At 37.6% G+C, this 15,186-nt stretch overlaps 1 protein-coding gene across 5 annotated transcripts in view; it reads right to left on the bottom strand.

The window, feature by feature from the left end:
• TMPO (thymopoietin) overlaps window positions 1-14,012 on the bottom strand; it is a 28,283-nt gene extending 14,271 nt beyond the window's left edge. For 4 of the 5 annotated variants that reach the window (XM_008519887.2, XM_008519888.2, XM_070599918.1 and 1 more), the window contains exons 1-3: window positions 12,322-14,012; window positions 5,937-6,063; window positions 3,810-3,968 (exon numbers count right to left, since the gene is read on the bottom strand). In XM_008519887.2, coding sequence (XP_008518109.2) covers window positions 3,810-3,968; window positions 5,937-6,063; window positions 12,322-12,594 — 559 coding nt within the window. In that variant the 5' untranslated portion in view covers window positions 12,595-14,012. Of the gene's footprint in view, window positions 1-54; window positions 2,797-3,809; window positions 3,969-5,936; window positions 6,064-12,321 lie in introns of those variants that run through there. The other variant, XM_008519885.2, reaches the window with a different exon arrangement.
• Window positions 14,013-15,186: the final 1,174 nt, after the last annotated feature.

Genomic DNA, 15,186 nt, shown 5'->3' with positions numbered 1-15,186 from the left:
AACTCCAAGAATAAAACACACATACAACATGTTTCTGGAGACCACACAAAACTGTTCAAATTTAACAACTTTATTGAATTTGAAGAAGCATTCTACAGCAATACATTAAAAAAAAATCACATAGTGCTTAGTAGGTACATGTATACATGTACATTTCAGAAGACAAATAACAAAATTACTCCCTGAAGGGGGCAAAGACGGACATAGTCTAAGAATAGAGTAAAGGCTAGGAGTGCCCAAGAAACTGCATTTTGCTTATACTCAATACTACTATTTTCCACAGAAATACAAAGAAATTTGATTATCAAATGTCTCTACAGTTAAGACTCATTCATCTTACAATCATAAAAATGTAAACAGAATATACTGCTTTATATAGACACACAAGATACTGGAATAGAGTATTTCTTATGATCTTTCTAAAAAATCTAATAACAAATTTGCTTTTAGAATTTAGATTAAGCCTAATCATCCATGAAGTACAACATACCTTGAAAGAGTTACTAAAAAAAAATAATAATCAAGCCCCATCTTTCCACTGTCTAATTCATCTGACAAACTACAGCCATGGTGGGAATGCACTATCTCAGAATATTATGGTCTAGAGCACTATTTCTCAAAGTGTAGTCCACAAACTGTATGCTCCCAGTCCATGAAGAAACGAGGCACTTGCATCAGAATGTAAATTAGTACACTGTTTTCTCTGCCAACAAAATTTTACCACAGAAATAAACCCTGTCATCGATCTTAAAAGTGCCTCTAGGTTCAAATTCTGGTGCATGCTTGTCTGTGGAGCAGTAACAGTTTGCAGACCGGCACTTTGAGTTGCACTGATCTAGACTATTATGAGTGACACTGTAGACATAAGTAAAAAAAAAAAAAAAAAAAAAAAAGGGAGAAAACAAAAGGAAAAATGTAGACAAGTTCTAGAAAGTGAAAAGATATCTAGTAATATGTAAAACAGTGAAGACTAATTATATTCTAGTTAATGGATTTTTAGTGTTCAAGAGTTGTAAAGTCTTAATAGGAAAGAGTGGATTATTTGAGACAAAAAAGTGATCTACAAAGCTTTAAATTGTTTGTATCAGGCTTTCCATCTGCGCAACTTAAAAAAAAAGGCAGTTCTTTGTAGGCAATTATTTTTATTTATTACTGTAATTTGATGGGTAGAAGCTTGACACCGAAATTGGCCCAATCTGGAAACCAAAACTACTTTAAGAGAAAATAAAACTTTGGCATAAAAGTACTTGAAATTCTTAGAAAAGCTGCTAAGTTCCCCATATCAATAATAGAATAGATGTCTTTATTCTTAACTCCATTAGTGTTTATTTCCACGCTTTTTAATTACTTTGTATACTTCTCCTCCAAATAATGTTCCACCTTTAAAGGGAGTAACAGCCAGCTTATTCTTAGAAGCTGGATTAATTTTGCAATCCTTTAACCAGAGATACCGGCGACCTAAAGTCGAAGATCCCATGGTATGGGCAGCCATCTTTACCTCATCGAATGCAGCTTCACAAAGAAATGAGGCTGCGTCATATGTTTTGCTCAGAATCCCAAGTGCCTGGTGCACACGACTAGGATCTGAGCTAAGAATTTGTGCGGTCTGACTAATGTCTGCCTGCATTGCCCGAACTACAAAGGCTGTATGGGTTGCAATCTGCAATGCTGATGCAGCAGCTTCATATGCTCTACAAAGTGCTAAGTCCACCTGTTTATCACAAGACTCAGTGGAAGCTGCCTGAATACCTGCTGGTGGAGTGGCTTCAGAAATACACCCCAGGATCTCATCATCTACTTTTGGAACTGATAATATCCGTGTCGCCTCTCTGGAAGAAATTGGATACTTGCATGCCAATGAAGGCAGTTGCCTGTCAATTTGCTGCCACTCCTCCTCAATTACTTTTAAAATAGATTCATGGAAGGGAAAAGACTGTTCCGGGGCATCTATTTTATCATGCTGTGACTGTTTAGACATTTCTATGCCTAAGGTAGTGAGTGAGTGAGAGACAACAGCTTTGGTGAAAGACGACATCAGTTCAGATTCAGGTATATTTTGAAATCCCACAAAGGAACCCGAATCCTTTTCCTCTACTGACTTTTCACTGAGTCTAGGGAATTTTCGTGGAGGAGTCAGGGATTCAGTTTCTTGATAATTAGATTGATCAATTCTCTTCCTTGTGTTTTCTACATCCAGTGGGGGTGTAGAGTTAGAAGTCCCAGGCAAACTACCTACCCCACCCTGGACCAACAGAGAATTGACATAATCTCTGATTGCCTGAGCAAGTGGTGGAGAAATTACTTGTGATCTCTCAGACTCTGTAACATGGGACCTCTCAGTACATAATGGTTGAATTCCACTTTTCTCTCCACGGTAAATATTTTCTACTATGTCTTTATAGCAAGTAGTGGTGGTTTCTTTAATCAGTGAAGGAGAAGCTGCAGTAGAGACCAACATGGCAGCGAGTTCATGCTGAGAAGATGTCGAAGAACTTTTCTCTAAACATCTATCATGGCTAGACTTGGAGGAAGTAAACAAATTCCCTCCAGAGGCTAACTTCTGCAACTGCTCCCTGCCAGGCAAGGCTGTAGCAATAAGAGGTTCCCTAGGTGGGTCTCCCTTAGAAGTATGTACTTTCTTAGCTGCCTGTAGTTCAGTCCTGCCCAAAGGAGGACGGGTGGAGATTTCAGGAAAAGAAATATCCTGAAAAAATCCACCAGAGGGAGTAGTTGGAAGTTCAGAAAAAGGAACAAAATCCCTAGTGGACTTCACTTTCTTGTGTTCTTTCTTCTTTCCTGTAGAGGCAAAAGAGGCAGGAAGTTTAAGTATTACTTGTGTTTAAGCTGACTTTATTCTTTGCCTCCTTGCTAATATAGTGCTGTTGAAGGAAAAGACTCTATATTTCATATTCTGAACAACCAATCTGACAGACTGTGCCCTGGCAGGCAATGCTTATGGAGATATAACTAATTTGGGTCAAATTAAATCACGAAATTAATAAACAAGTCATTGAATTAAAAGGTTATAAATATCAAGTTGTTCTTAGAATAAATTTGAAAAGGTCATTTATTTCAGGTACTGTTTCCAAAAAATATTTAAATATGGTCAAATTTTCTTAAAACAGTCTACTGAAAATATGTCAAAATATTTGCTTTGAAGTTGCCTTAAAATCAGATTATCTAGTAAAAACTCTAAATCTAAATGCCTATCAATAGAGAACAAAGAAAACATGCGATACGTAAACATTACTGCTATTTATCATGAGAAATAAACCAGACATATATGTAACAAATCAATAAGATGAGATCTCAATAATAGAGCAAAAACAACAAGCAAGTGATAAGATTTAACACGATATCATTTATATAGACTTTTTAAAGTACAAAATAATACCATGTATTAGATAGATGTACATGAAAAATTAATTAAAAACAGACTGGAAAGATAAGCATCAAATTAACAATAGTGGTTGCTTCTGTGGAGATGATACTTGGAGAGGCATAAATGGGGGAACTTTGTCTTTATTTGTAATACTTTATTCTCTTAGAAAAACGACATTTGAAGGAAAAAAGATCCAGGCACCTGGCAATTTTACGTGACAAAAAATTAGATATTTGTACTTTTCTGTTTCTTAGAATTCTCAACAAAAGATATTTAAATCAAATTACTTAAAGGATTATTCATATGTAATTTTTGTTTATATCATTAATCTTGGTATTATTCTAAATTTTATCTTCTTCACTGTTACTGTATCTTATGAGTCTGAAAAAAATTACATATATTTGATTAACATCATTTAAAATTTTACCTTCTTCGTTGTCACTGTATCTGTCAGAGTCATTACTTCCATTCTGTCTTGTATTTTCTGCTGAAGAAGAAATTGTTGGCAGAGGGGTAGATGATCTTGATTCTGTTCCTTGTTCCCTCAGTTTCAACAGCTTTTTCTCATACAGCTTCCTGGTTGTTCCTGCATTAAGGCACAACATGCTTTAGGACTCATGTTATCTTATTTAAGATCCAGCTCAGACTTCATCTTTAGCAACATTAAAATGTTACTTTCATTCTCTTCTTTCCTAAACTTAAGTGCTTAAAAATACTATACAATGGATTCTTTTCTAAAATAGGCTTTCTTCTGGGATTTTAACACATGATTACAGCAATGTTTCTTTAAATAGCATAGAATACATAGTAGATTGATACAGATCTTATTACACATCATCTTCTGAAAAGCCATGTATGAGTGAGGATTTCTGACTGAAAAGTTTTGGACTTTGTGTCTTTTCTCCAGTATTATCTAAGAGTACTTGCCTTTGTAGAAAAATCATTTTTATAAACAGATTGTACTCCTTTGAATTACTATGCTTAAAACGCCACAACTCTAGGAGATTAATATGCCTATAAACAGCCATTCAGTTATGGGAAAAGTCCTAGAAATCAATTTAAAAACTGAATATATTTGACACATAACATTGTGTAAATTTAAGGTGTTGTCTTTAAATATAACCACTTTGCAGTTAAAATGACCTTTTATGGAAATGTGTGTTACTAATAGAAATTATACAATTAGCAAAGTAAAACTGATTCTAAACAAATTCTTAACACATTTCAACATCAAGGACAATTTAAAATCAAAAATAGCTTTTATTTTGCTTACACCAGCTGTATGTCTTTCCCTGATTTCTGTAAGATGAATAAAATGACAATAAATATGTATTTTTAGAAACAACACATATCTCAAAATGTTATATAAGCAGTCTTAAGATGAACAGCTAGGGAGGGGGAGATGGTAGGATGTTGGTCAAAGGGTACAAAACCCCAGTTATGCAAGATAATTAAGTTCTGGAATCTAATGTCATAGCATGGGTCACAGTTAACAATACTCTATTACATCTTCGAAATTTGCTAAAAAAGTAGATCTTCAGTGCTCTCACCACACGTATACACAAAAGAAAACTACGTGAGGTGGAGGTGATGGATATGTTAGTTAGCTTGATTATGGTGATTATTTCACAATGTCTATGTACATCAAGTTGTACACCTTAACATATACAACTTTAAAAAATAAAGAGCTGATAATACCAACATGTAATTTATGTTGACGCATAATACACATTTTTCATCACCTCCCTTTTGGAATTTTAAGTGAAAAATTTAAAAAGGATATCAAATGTCTGTTGGTAATCACATTAATAGGCTTATTATCACCTATTTGGAAGCAGTGTATTAAATAAAACAAAAGAAAGACAACATTCCAAAACAAAAGAAAGACAACATTCCAAATTCCAAATTTTATTTCCATAAAAGGTCATTTTAACTGCAAAGTGGTTATATTTAAAGACAACACCTTAAATTTACACAATGTTATGTGTCAAATATATTCAGTTTTTAAATTGATTTCTAGACTTTTCCCATAACTGAATAGCTATAGGAAAAAACAAACCCCTAAATCACCAGTTCAAATTTTACATAACTTAGAAAATCAAAATAGATCTTTCTCATCTTGAGGTTACTGCCAAGACCCTCCAAAATTAAGGCATAATCAGCCTTGCAAAATCACCTATTAACAGTAACCAAATGATGGAAATTTAGTGTATTTAGTTTTTCCAGGTTTTCTTTTTTAAGTTTTTCTTTAGGGTATCACTCTTGAATTCCAATCAAGACTTTTAACTTACTGATTTGAATGAATGTGGCCAGACATGTTACCTCATCTAAGATCCAAATGTCTCACCAGGCAGTGTGATACGAGCACCACATGAAATAATCTCAATGACAGAGGCAATCTTGGAGATTATCTAGTTCTCTCATTTTATTTCCCTCATTTATAGTTAAGAAAACTAAGATACTGGTCATATAAATGATTAATGACAGACTGGCCTTTAGAAACAATTTGGGATACTGTTTTATAGAAAAGATGTTTGAAATTTTATCAACTTACCCACAATAGGACCAGGATTCACTCCATATCTCACAAGCTGATCCAGAAGCTCTTCATTAGTTAGCTCTGTTACATCTAGATCATCTTTATCTTCTAGTCTGGGTCTATCAGTTTTCTTTGTGGCTTTCTGTAAACAAAGTCCAGTTATCACCGTGACATGAATTAAAAAATGTTCGTTTACTATATAAATAACTGTATACAATAAACATGCAAATTCACCTTTAAGTTGATTTATAGTTATACAAGGCCTTAGCAATTTGATTAACTTCAAAGCAACTCATTGTTTGCAGATATTTTCTAAGTTCAGTTTAATTACACAAACCTAATAGCCAAGCAAGCAACTCAAATTTTAAAGACATTACTATTAAAACAGTCAATTTTGGCCAACCTATCTAAAGAGGAGGTGATGGCATCAAAAATTCAAAAGCATACAGTAGGTTTAAATATTTTTTCCAGAGAATCACAAATACAACTTACTACTGGCCTCTTTTGATAATCCTTAAAAGTTTAAATTAACATAGAAAAGCTTAAGTTAAGACTTTACCATAAAGGTTTATACTTAGTCATGCATAAATATGATTTCCTTTAAACAAGCATATCAGAATTTAAGAAGCCCAAACGAATATTCTTACTGTAAAATTGTACAATAAGAATTGTAGCCAGTTTTTGGTGCTTGAAGGAAGTCAGACAGCCTTTCTGGCTACATATCACCTCGGACACAGCTTTGCTGCCACACTTAGTTCTACACGCTTATTTCACTATGAATAACTGAAAGAACATAGAACAAGCTTTGAGAGAAATTTCAAAGGAAGTTTTAAAAATAATTTAAGCAATGGCAGTATTTACTGGAAAAACTATATAAACTTCCAAGGTTAAACAGAAGAAGGGAGCAAAAATATGGTATCTTTTAGGGTTGTGGCAAATAGCCTTACAAATGCCTCAGTGATCCCAGAAAGCATCAGAGTACTGAACATAAATGGCTGTTAAATAACGGTCACAAATATCAAAGTCAGTTTAGGCCCAATTACTATTTAAGGCAGAAGAGTCAATATTGCATCCTAGAAATATTTTATGCAAAACGGCAAAAATCATAAAGTTGTCTCAACTGCTTACTTTTCAATGATGCTGGGGCGGGAGTAACCAGACTTTACCAGAATTTCTTTTTTTTAAATCAAATAAAAATTTGAAATATTTCATATAAATATTATGAGAAATTATTCTTTAAACATAGTTGCTAATAAGAATAATGATATCAATTCAAGAGAAACCTTCAACATAATTTTTAAAAAGGGCTGTGAAAAGTTAGTGAGGTACTTTCAGAAGGCTTTAATACACATATTACACTAATCTAGGATCATCAGGCACAAATCTTGAAGAAACCCACACCTTGAGGTCAAATAGTGGTCTAGAATCTAAGACAACTATACTCTATCAGAGCCTTGAATTCTTTCGAGAAATGACTTTTTTTAAACGAACAAACCTAATCCAGTGTTAGGGAGGACTTGAATTTTCCAAAAAGTGTGGACAGGTTGGGAAGAAAAACTCCATTGTATAACATAAAAACTTTTAATAAAAGAAAATCAAATCAGGTACAGATTGCTTGTAGATAATCCCTCCCACCACAAGAATGTTCAAATCTACTAACAAGAAAACATCCAGGAATTTCAACTTCTTGCAACAGCCTGAGGTTTTCAAGAAATCTTTCTTTGGCACTCAACACATTCTACCTATTTTTTATTAGTTATCTGTATACATGCATTATCTTCTCCAGATGGTGAACTCCTTGAAAAATTGTCCCCAAGTCTGGTTTGTTATCAAAACCTCAAAACTTTTGGAAAAGTTATCCCTATTTTAAAAAGTCTCACTCCATTGTGAGCCCTAACTCTTGGGCCTGAGAACCTGTATTTTAATGTGTATCAGGGGATTTTGGATACAGCATTTAAGACGGCAGCAGGAGCAGTGAAACACTCATATTTGTATCTGAAGCATCTAAAATTTTAAAAAACAAGGCCAGACAGAGGAATAGGCACCTCACAGATGTTCTGTTGAATGAATGAATAAAAGTGGCATCTGGGAAGGGAAAAATAAGCCACTTATTTTTAAAAACTCATTTCTTGTTAAGAAATAACAAAGGCTTATCAAATTGAAGCAGGAAACCAACTCCCCTACATTTTCTTAAAATATGATGAAAAACTACGGTGGTATAAAGAAATCTTAAGAGGCCAATAAACTGGCATAAGGCAAGTCAAATAGAGTAGAGGTTCATAACAGCCTACCTGATTTTTAATTTGTAGGAAGAAAACTTCCAGAAAAGTAATACCATTTTATGAAATATCACATTTAATAGGAATAAAAATTGGGTGACAGGTAGTGTGGTATACATAATTATCAAGCCAGCAGTTTCAATCAGGAAGAAGGAACTATGAGTTGTACTCATTTTTGCCTCCTTTAAGTAAATAGCGTAATCTCTTAGTTTCATTCAGTCAAAAATAACGAGTACCTACTACATGCCAAGCACAGTTTTCCAGTTTCTCCCCAAATACCCTATGATCTCCAATGTCTTTTTCAACTTTAAAATCCAACAGTTATGATATCACCCATGAGCTATTCTTACTTTCAATCTCTACCATTACCAGAAAAGATGCTAAAGTATAACAGTAATAATTATACAATAGATTCTATTGAGCACTTATTATGTACCAAGTTGTGCTCTAAGTGCCTTATATATATTAACTTATTGAATCCTAAAAATCCCGAGATAGATACTAATATTCCCATTTTATGAGAGGAAATTGAAGTCCAAAGTTACACAGCTTACTCAGGCAATCTGCATACAATGCTACAGAGTAACATTTGAACAGACTTTATGTATACATCACTTTCACAAACTTACCTCATGCAATTCTGAAAAACATACGATAGTAACATTGTATTGATCTGGCATTAAATAAAGACCAAAAAATTCAGAAATCACATGCTGTAATAGGTACCAATTGCTGAGCACTAGACACCTTTACAAATGCAACCTCATGTAACTCTCCATCTAATTAAATAGCTATCAGATTATTACTATTTTCCAGATGAAAACTGAGCGTCTGATAGACAACGTTCATTGTTTGAGGTCATCTGAATAAGTATCAGACCTGGAATTTGAATCTATAACTCTCTGACTCAAAAGTCTGTACCCTTAATACCTTACTGTGGAGTATGGTGGCCAATTTATGATTTAATTAACATTTACCATTTTTAACATACTTTTTATTGTTCTGGTCATGTCTTTAAATATTTCCAGTTAAGAATTCATAATCTACCAGATCAGGCCATTCAAGAATGCTGTGCTCCACTAGATTCCAAATGGCTACACTGCTTTGCACCTTGGAACAAAAAGGCAGATCACCAACTCTGTAAGTGTTTATTTTTGTGTCGACGATCTACATAATTTCAACACCTAAAATTACTGGTATCATCAAGATGCATAAAATGCAAAAACTAAAAACCAAAACCAAATTTTGAACATGCTAATATTTGTCATAGCATACCAAGTGCCTAAGAGACTGTGGTGGTGGCCAATATGAAATAATTTCTCCTTTAATTAAAAATATTCCTCATAAACCTGTTTTTAAATAGAAGGTATATGCTATGCCTTTGGCCAAGTCATTAATGTTTGTTTTAAAATGTTAAAAATTCACCACTTAAAAAATCTGCCTTATCTGCAGCTCTCAAACATAATTTGGCTTTCTCCTTGATTACAAATATTCTTTTTTTTTTTTCAGATTTAAAAATTTTTTTTTCCTTTTTCTCCCCAAAGCCCCCCGGTGCATAGTTGTATATTCTTCGTTGTGGGTCCTTCTAGTTGTGGCATGTGGGACGCTGCCTCACCGTGGTTTGACGAGCAATGCCATGTCCGTGCCCAGGATTCGAACCCATGAAACACTGGGCCACCTGCAGCGGAGCGTGCGAACTTAACCACTCGGCCACGGGGCCAGCCCCTACAAATATTCTTTAATAAATGTAACTGTATATGTATTATTATTACATATGGAGCTAACAATGACAGAAACAAAATATTATATATATAAAAGGAATACACTATGGAGAATAATTTTATACACCAATTATTTTAAAATATCCTGTTTTTTTTCCTATAAATTCAAGATTTTTTCGTATGCCAGATAAAAAGTCTATCAGATTCATAAGTTAAATTATAACTCACTGTTACTTAATGTCTTTAGAAAAGAAAATGATACTACTGATTAACTACCATTATTAACTTTTTCAACTTGTTGACTCCATTTAGGTACACATTTTTGAGTTTAAGTACTCAAGGTAGAGAAGACTTAAAATCCATGTCTATGAAATAGTTTTTCTTTATATGGATCAAACCATTAAATGAGGTATAAAGGGCTTAGCACGCCACTAGATATAGATACAGACACAGGTTCTCTTAAAATGTTAATTCCTTTCACCCAGAGCTTATTTGCAGGGTGCTGACCAACGTGGATAACATGGGAAATCTGTTGAGATGAGAAAGTACAATCAATTATCATACCAAAAATTTTTTTAAAAATCCAAGCAATTAAATTATTATGATGGTAGGTGGGGTCTGCAGAAATCAATCTTCAGTAGTTAAGAGCAATAGTAGGAACTCAAAAAATATTGGATAATTGAACTGAAATTAAAAATTTTTACATTCAGGTCTTCTTATACTCCAAAGAACAGGATAGATTGGGACGTACGCTCTTTTAAGAAGTTCCTGAAGGAAAAACATTAAAACCGAGATGGCTGTTTCTGTAAAAAACAAACCATCATCAAAATACATAAGATCAAATAATTTTATTATAAATATACAACCAAATACTCCTATGGCTCAAGAATAATACAAAGAAGACCAATATAGGGTTCCATACAAGACATGTTTTTTAAACAGTGTGCTGATTTAAATGGAAAATATTTCATTTTCAACCAGATCTTTACTAAAATAGAAGACTACTTTCTTTTTCAGAGGGGTTGGAAAAAAACAGATAAAAGTCAGGCTTTACTTTAAAAAGTAAATTTGTTTATTCTGGAGGAGTAAAGTGGCTTTCTTCAAAGCCACAAAAACAAGACCTCAAAAACAATAAAGTGAATTTGTCTTTTATTTAGTGAACAAATACTTATTTGGCACTACTATGTGCCAAGCACTGACTTAAGACACAAGATTTTCAGTTTCTCTAAACGCCAAGCTAAGATTTTCAATTAAATTTACATGTGTCTATTACACTTTCCTTTCATTTCCACCTGGGGAGTCCAGAAAACACATCAGATAGGTTTTTAAAAACTAAAGTTAAACAACATAACCTTGAAAGAAGCAGCACTTTCTTGAGTTATCCTAGTAATCAGTTAGCAACAACTCCTGACTCAACATGGGATGTTTTACACAGCACTGTCCGTTACACCAATCACTACTTTTAACTACATTCTATTACGATTTGAAGTCTGGTAACAAAGCAGATTTACACCAACAAAAATAGCATATAAAACTCCACAGAACAAAAAACAAACTATTCCTAAACAAAATATGCGTTTGCTGGAGCCAATCTGAGATTTATCAGGGATTAGATATTTCAAATTGCAATACTGATATATCAGAATGTCATGACATTTCTCCTAGTTCCGAAGTCTTTCCTTTTCTCATGCAAAATTTACCAAAAAGGAAAAAAAAAAAATCCGCAAACCTAAATCCTAATTACAATTTTCAAATATGAGGGTCTATGATAAGCGCTTACAGATGTACTTTTAAATGCCCACTTTCATTCAGAGCAACACTGCCCCGCCGAAAGATGGCCTGCGATTGGAAAAGAGTAACAAACAAGAAAAACATAAACGGTTCAAAAAGCCCTCCATATGCAAAAACATAAAAAGGCGGGAATTTATTTCAAATTTTGGTTAGAAATTAGTATGTCACAAATTGTCCTCCAGGGAGCGCTCTGAGACTCGGTTACTAGTCATTTCAGTTAATAAAGCGGGAAAACGCTCGATCGTAACCTACAGCAGTTTCGGGCTGACCCTCCCCAGGGCTTTCGAGAAGGGCACGGAAGTCCCGCTCTAAACACCCACGCCCGGCGGCCGGGGGTCCAGGGACACCACCCGCGCGCAACCCTAGAGCAAAGGGCAACCTCACACCTCCAGCCACGCAACGGCCAAGACGCCAGCCCTGCAGCCCGACTCCGGGACTCCCCTCTCCAGACCCTCCCGGCCGGAGAGCCGACACCAGCAGACCCAGACGCCAGCCTGCTGGTCGCGCGCGGGGACAGCCCGCCGCCGAGGAGGCGCCAAGGAGGGCGGGCTACGAGCGCGCGGGGGGCGACAACCGCCCGCCTTTGTGGCCCCAGCCGGGCGTCCTTACCCTGCCGACGGCGGTACGGCTGCGGCCTGCGGCCCCGGAGCCGAGGACCGGGGTGGGCTCGCGCTCCTCGTCGCTGGAGAAGTCCGGGGGCCCCTTGCTGTTGGCGCCGGCGGCGAGCGGCGGCCGGTTGCGCGCCGTGAGGTGCTGCAGGTAGAGCTGCACGTACACGTCTTTGCGCTGCTCGCCGGCCGGGAGCGTCACATTGTTGGCGACCAACTCACTCTTCAACTTCTCTTTCGTCAGGACCGAGGGGTCTTCCAGGAACTCCGGCATCTCGGCGGCGAATCCCCTTCCCGCAGCCCTCACTCCCGCCGCTCACGCCGGCGCGTTCGTTCCTTACCCGGAGGAGGGGGACGCCGCCGCCTCCGAGCCTCACGGCGGCCGCCCGGGAGGAGCGCCGCGGAGCACGGCAAAACTCGCACACACAAAGCGAAGCAAGAGGCGGACACAAAGGCCCCGCGGCAGAAGCGCGAAGCAAGCGCGGCCAAGCTAGGAGCCCGCAGCAACCCGAGCCCACACACTACAGGCAGGGGCGAGCAGCCTGCTTCGCCCACGCCCCAAGAACGCGCGCCGCCATTGGCCCGTGGCGGGAGGAAGCGCGGCGCTGATTGGCGGGACGCCTCGCGCGGGTTCCATTAGCCGCGGCGCCGTGTGAGAGGTTGTAGAAACGCAGTTTAAAAGCCGCTCGGGCGGGCTGCCGGGCGCCCGGCCTGTTTCTGTTTCTCTTTTCCCCACCCTTCCTCTTCCACGCTGATAAGGGACTCGCCGTACTTCTTTTGTGCGCGGTTTCCTCTCCCTCCCCTGCTTGAGAAGCTTTCCTATCCCGTGTCGGTCGCCTACGAACGGGCCGAGTTTCGTGGCGGCTGCGAGGACCCGGGGCTGGGCCTTGCTCGGTCCCGGGACGTTGATCTACCGAATAATAGTCACTGGTTCTCCCTTCCCAAACGCCAGCCCCGAAGGGAAAGACCAGAGGCGAGGCGTGTTTGTAGGCGCTCGTCCTCCCCGATATGATTGACTTGCGGGGACGGAAGGGGAGAGCAGGCGGTTAAATCCCCGGGTCCGCTTGCAAGTGCTTCTTTTGTTCCCGAAATCCAGGAAAAGCCAGACCTCGACCACTGGACGCTTGAAACTGCCCTCGAATTTGTGACAAAATTGTATCATCAAATATGCCATTTGCTTCTTACCCCAAAGGTTGGGGCATTTCTAAATTATTTCACTTGAACGGTTAGTTGGGGCTCCACTGCATTTTTGTTTAGAGCCGCCTCTGGGTTAGATCCCTTCGCCCGTAAGTATTTTACTGTAACTTCATCTAACCTGATGTTTAATAATACAACAAGAGGAAACGAAACATTTAGAAATGCCTTATTGGGCAACTTAAGATAACAGGTGCATACTAGATTTTAATCGCGGAGGAAGCCTAGTGACTTATAATTAGGCTAGGAGCCCTAATCAAACCCGTATTACTGATCCAAATTAAAACCTGGTAGAGTCTCAGAAATTTGCTACAATTAAAATATCTTCCTGAAAACAAATACCATTGATGACAAATATTTGTATTTCTTACGAATTTACATATGTTTCAAGATGCTTTCTTCCAAGAAAGGGAAGAAACTAACCTTGGATTTAGAGTGTCTTAATCGTTTTCCCAAATTCTGACCTCTAAACTATGCCTTTATAAACTGCTTAAAATTCTTTTTAAGTATTTGTCTGATTTCTGCATGGTTAAGTTCGAGAAAAGTTAAAACAAACGCCTTCACTGAAAATGTTTCCTATGGATTAAGCCATTCTATTTTGTTCAAATTGAGGCGACATTATTCTTCTTAATGATGGATTATTTCCCTAGAGGCAATTTTATATTATTCATTCTTTTCTAAAAACCTCAGTATTTACATATATTTAAGCAACAGTATTAAGCTCAGTAATGCAAATTAAAAATTGTATTTTAATTAGCAGGTTGTTTTGTAGATTTTTAGGGTGACTTGTAAAGTTACCTCATTCCCCTGCCTGCTACCCAACAGCTTCTCTGGGCACATCGGCAAGTGTTTTTATCTTCAGAGGGGGAACTGAACTGACAGGCACAGCACCATGATTTTGCAGTGACTGGTAACCCCACAAATGTAATTAATGCATGTGGGATGGTCCCAATCTGCAGTGTGCCTGCCACAGTTCAGTTATTTCTTCCAGGTTAGTCTCAAATTATAATGGGCAGAGCAACAAAGTCCTGAGTGTAATCTCTGCAAGGCCACAGTTGATGGGTTTATTCTACCCTATTTGAATTAGCAGGTTATCCTGTTAAATCGTTACCTTGCTAGATGAAGAGTTTGGCTCTAGCCTGACTGTACTAATAGTAAGAGGTAGGTTTTGCTGCTGTAACTGAAAAGGGTCAGAGTTGCCAGGGCTAGATTTGATCTGACTAGGCTGGAGTACATAAAGGGTCCCCAGGCTCTGACAGATGCCCCATGGTCTAAGGATACTTGGGCAGCTAGGTCCCTCAAGTGGATCCTCAGAGGAGGAGGCATCGCTAACACTGAAAGATTAGTCTTCTCCCTAAATTTGATGTGAGTAGAGTACAATGCTGGAGTCACAGAGCCACCTGAGAGAGCCAACTGAGTGTGCTGCACTGGAACTCTGCTTTTTTCATGGGGCCTTGGCACCAGAAACTTTGCAGGCAATTTAATCCCTAGAGACAAAAATTCATCCTACTTCTTACCACAAGCGAAAAAAAAAACCATACTTGAATTGGAACGTTCTTTTAAATAGACACAGTACTATGCCCTATAGGCCAACATTAAAGATAATATAATTGACAAAGAACTGCATTCTAGATGCCTGAAATGAATGTTCCCTGAGCAAGAATATCATTTG

Source organism: Equus przewalskii, chromosome 29 (genome assembly GCF_037783145.1).
Source record: "Equus przewalskii isolate Varuska chromosome 29, EquPr2, whole genome shotgun sequence".
NCBI lineage: Eukaryota > Metazoa > Chordata > Mammalia > Perissodactyla > Equidae > Equus > Equus przewalskii.
This window is presented reverse-complemented; position numbering and strand designations above follow the sequence as displayed.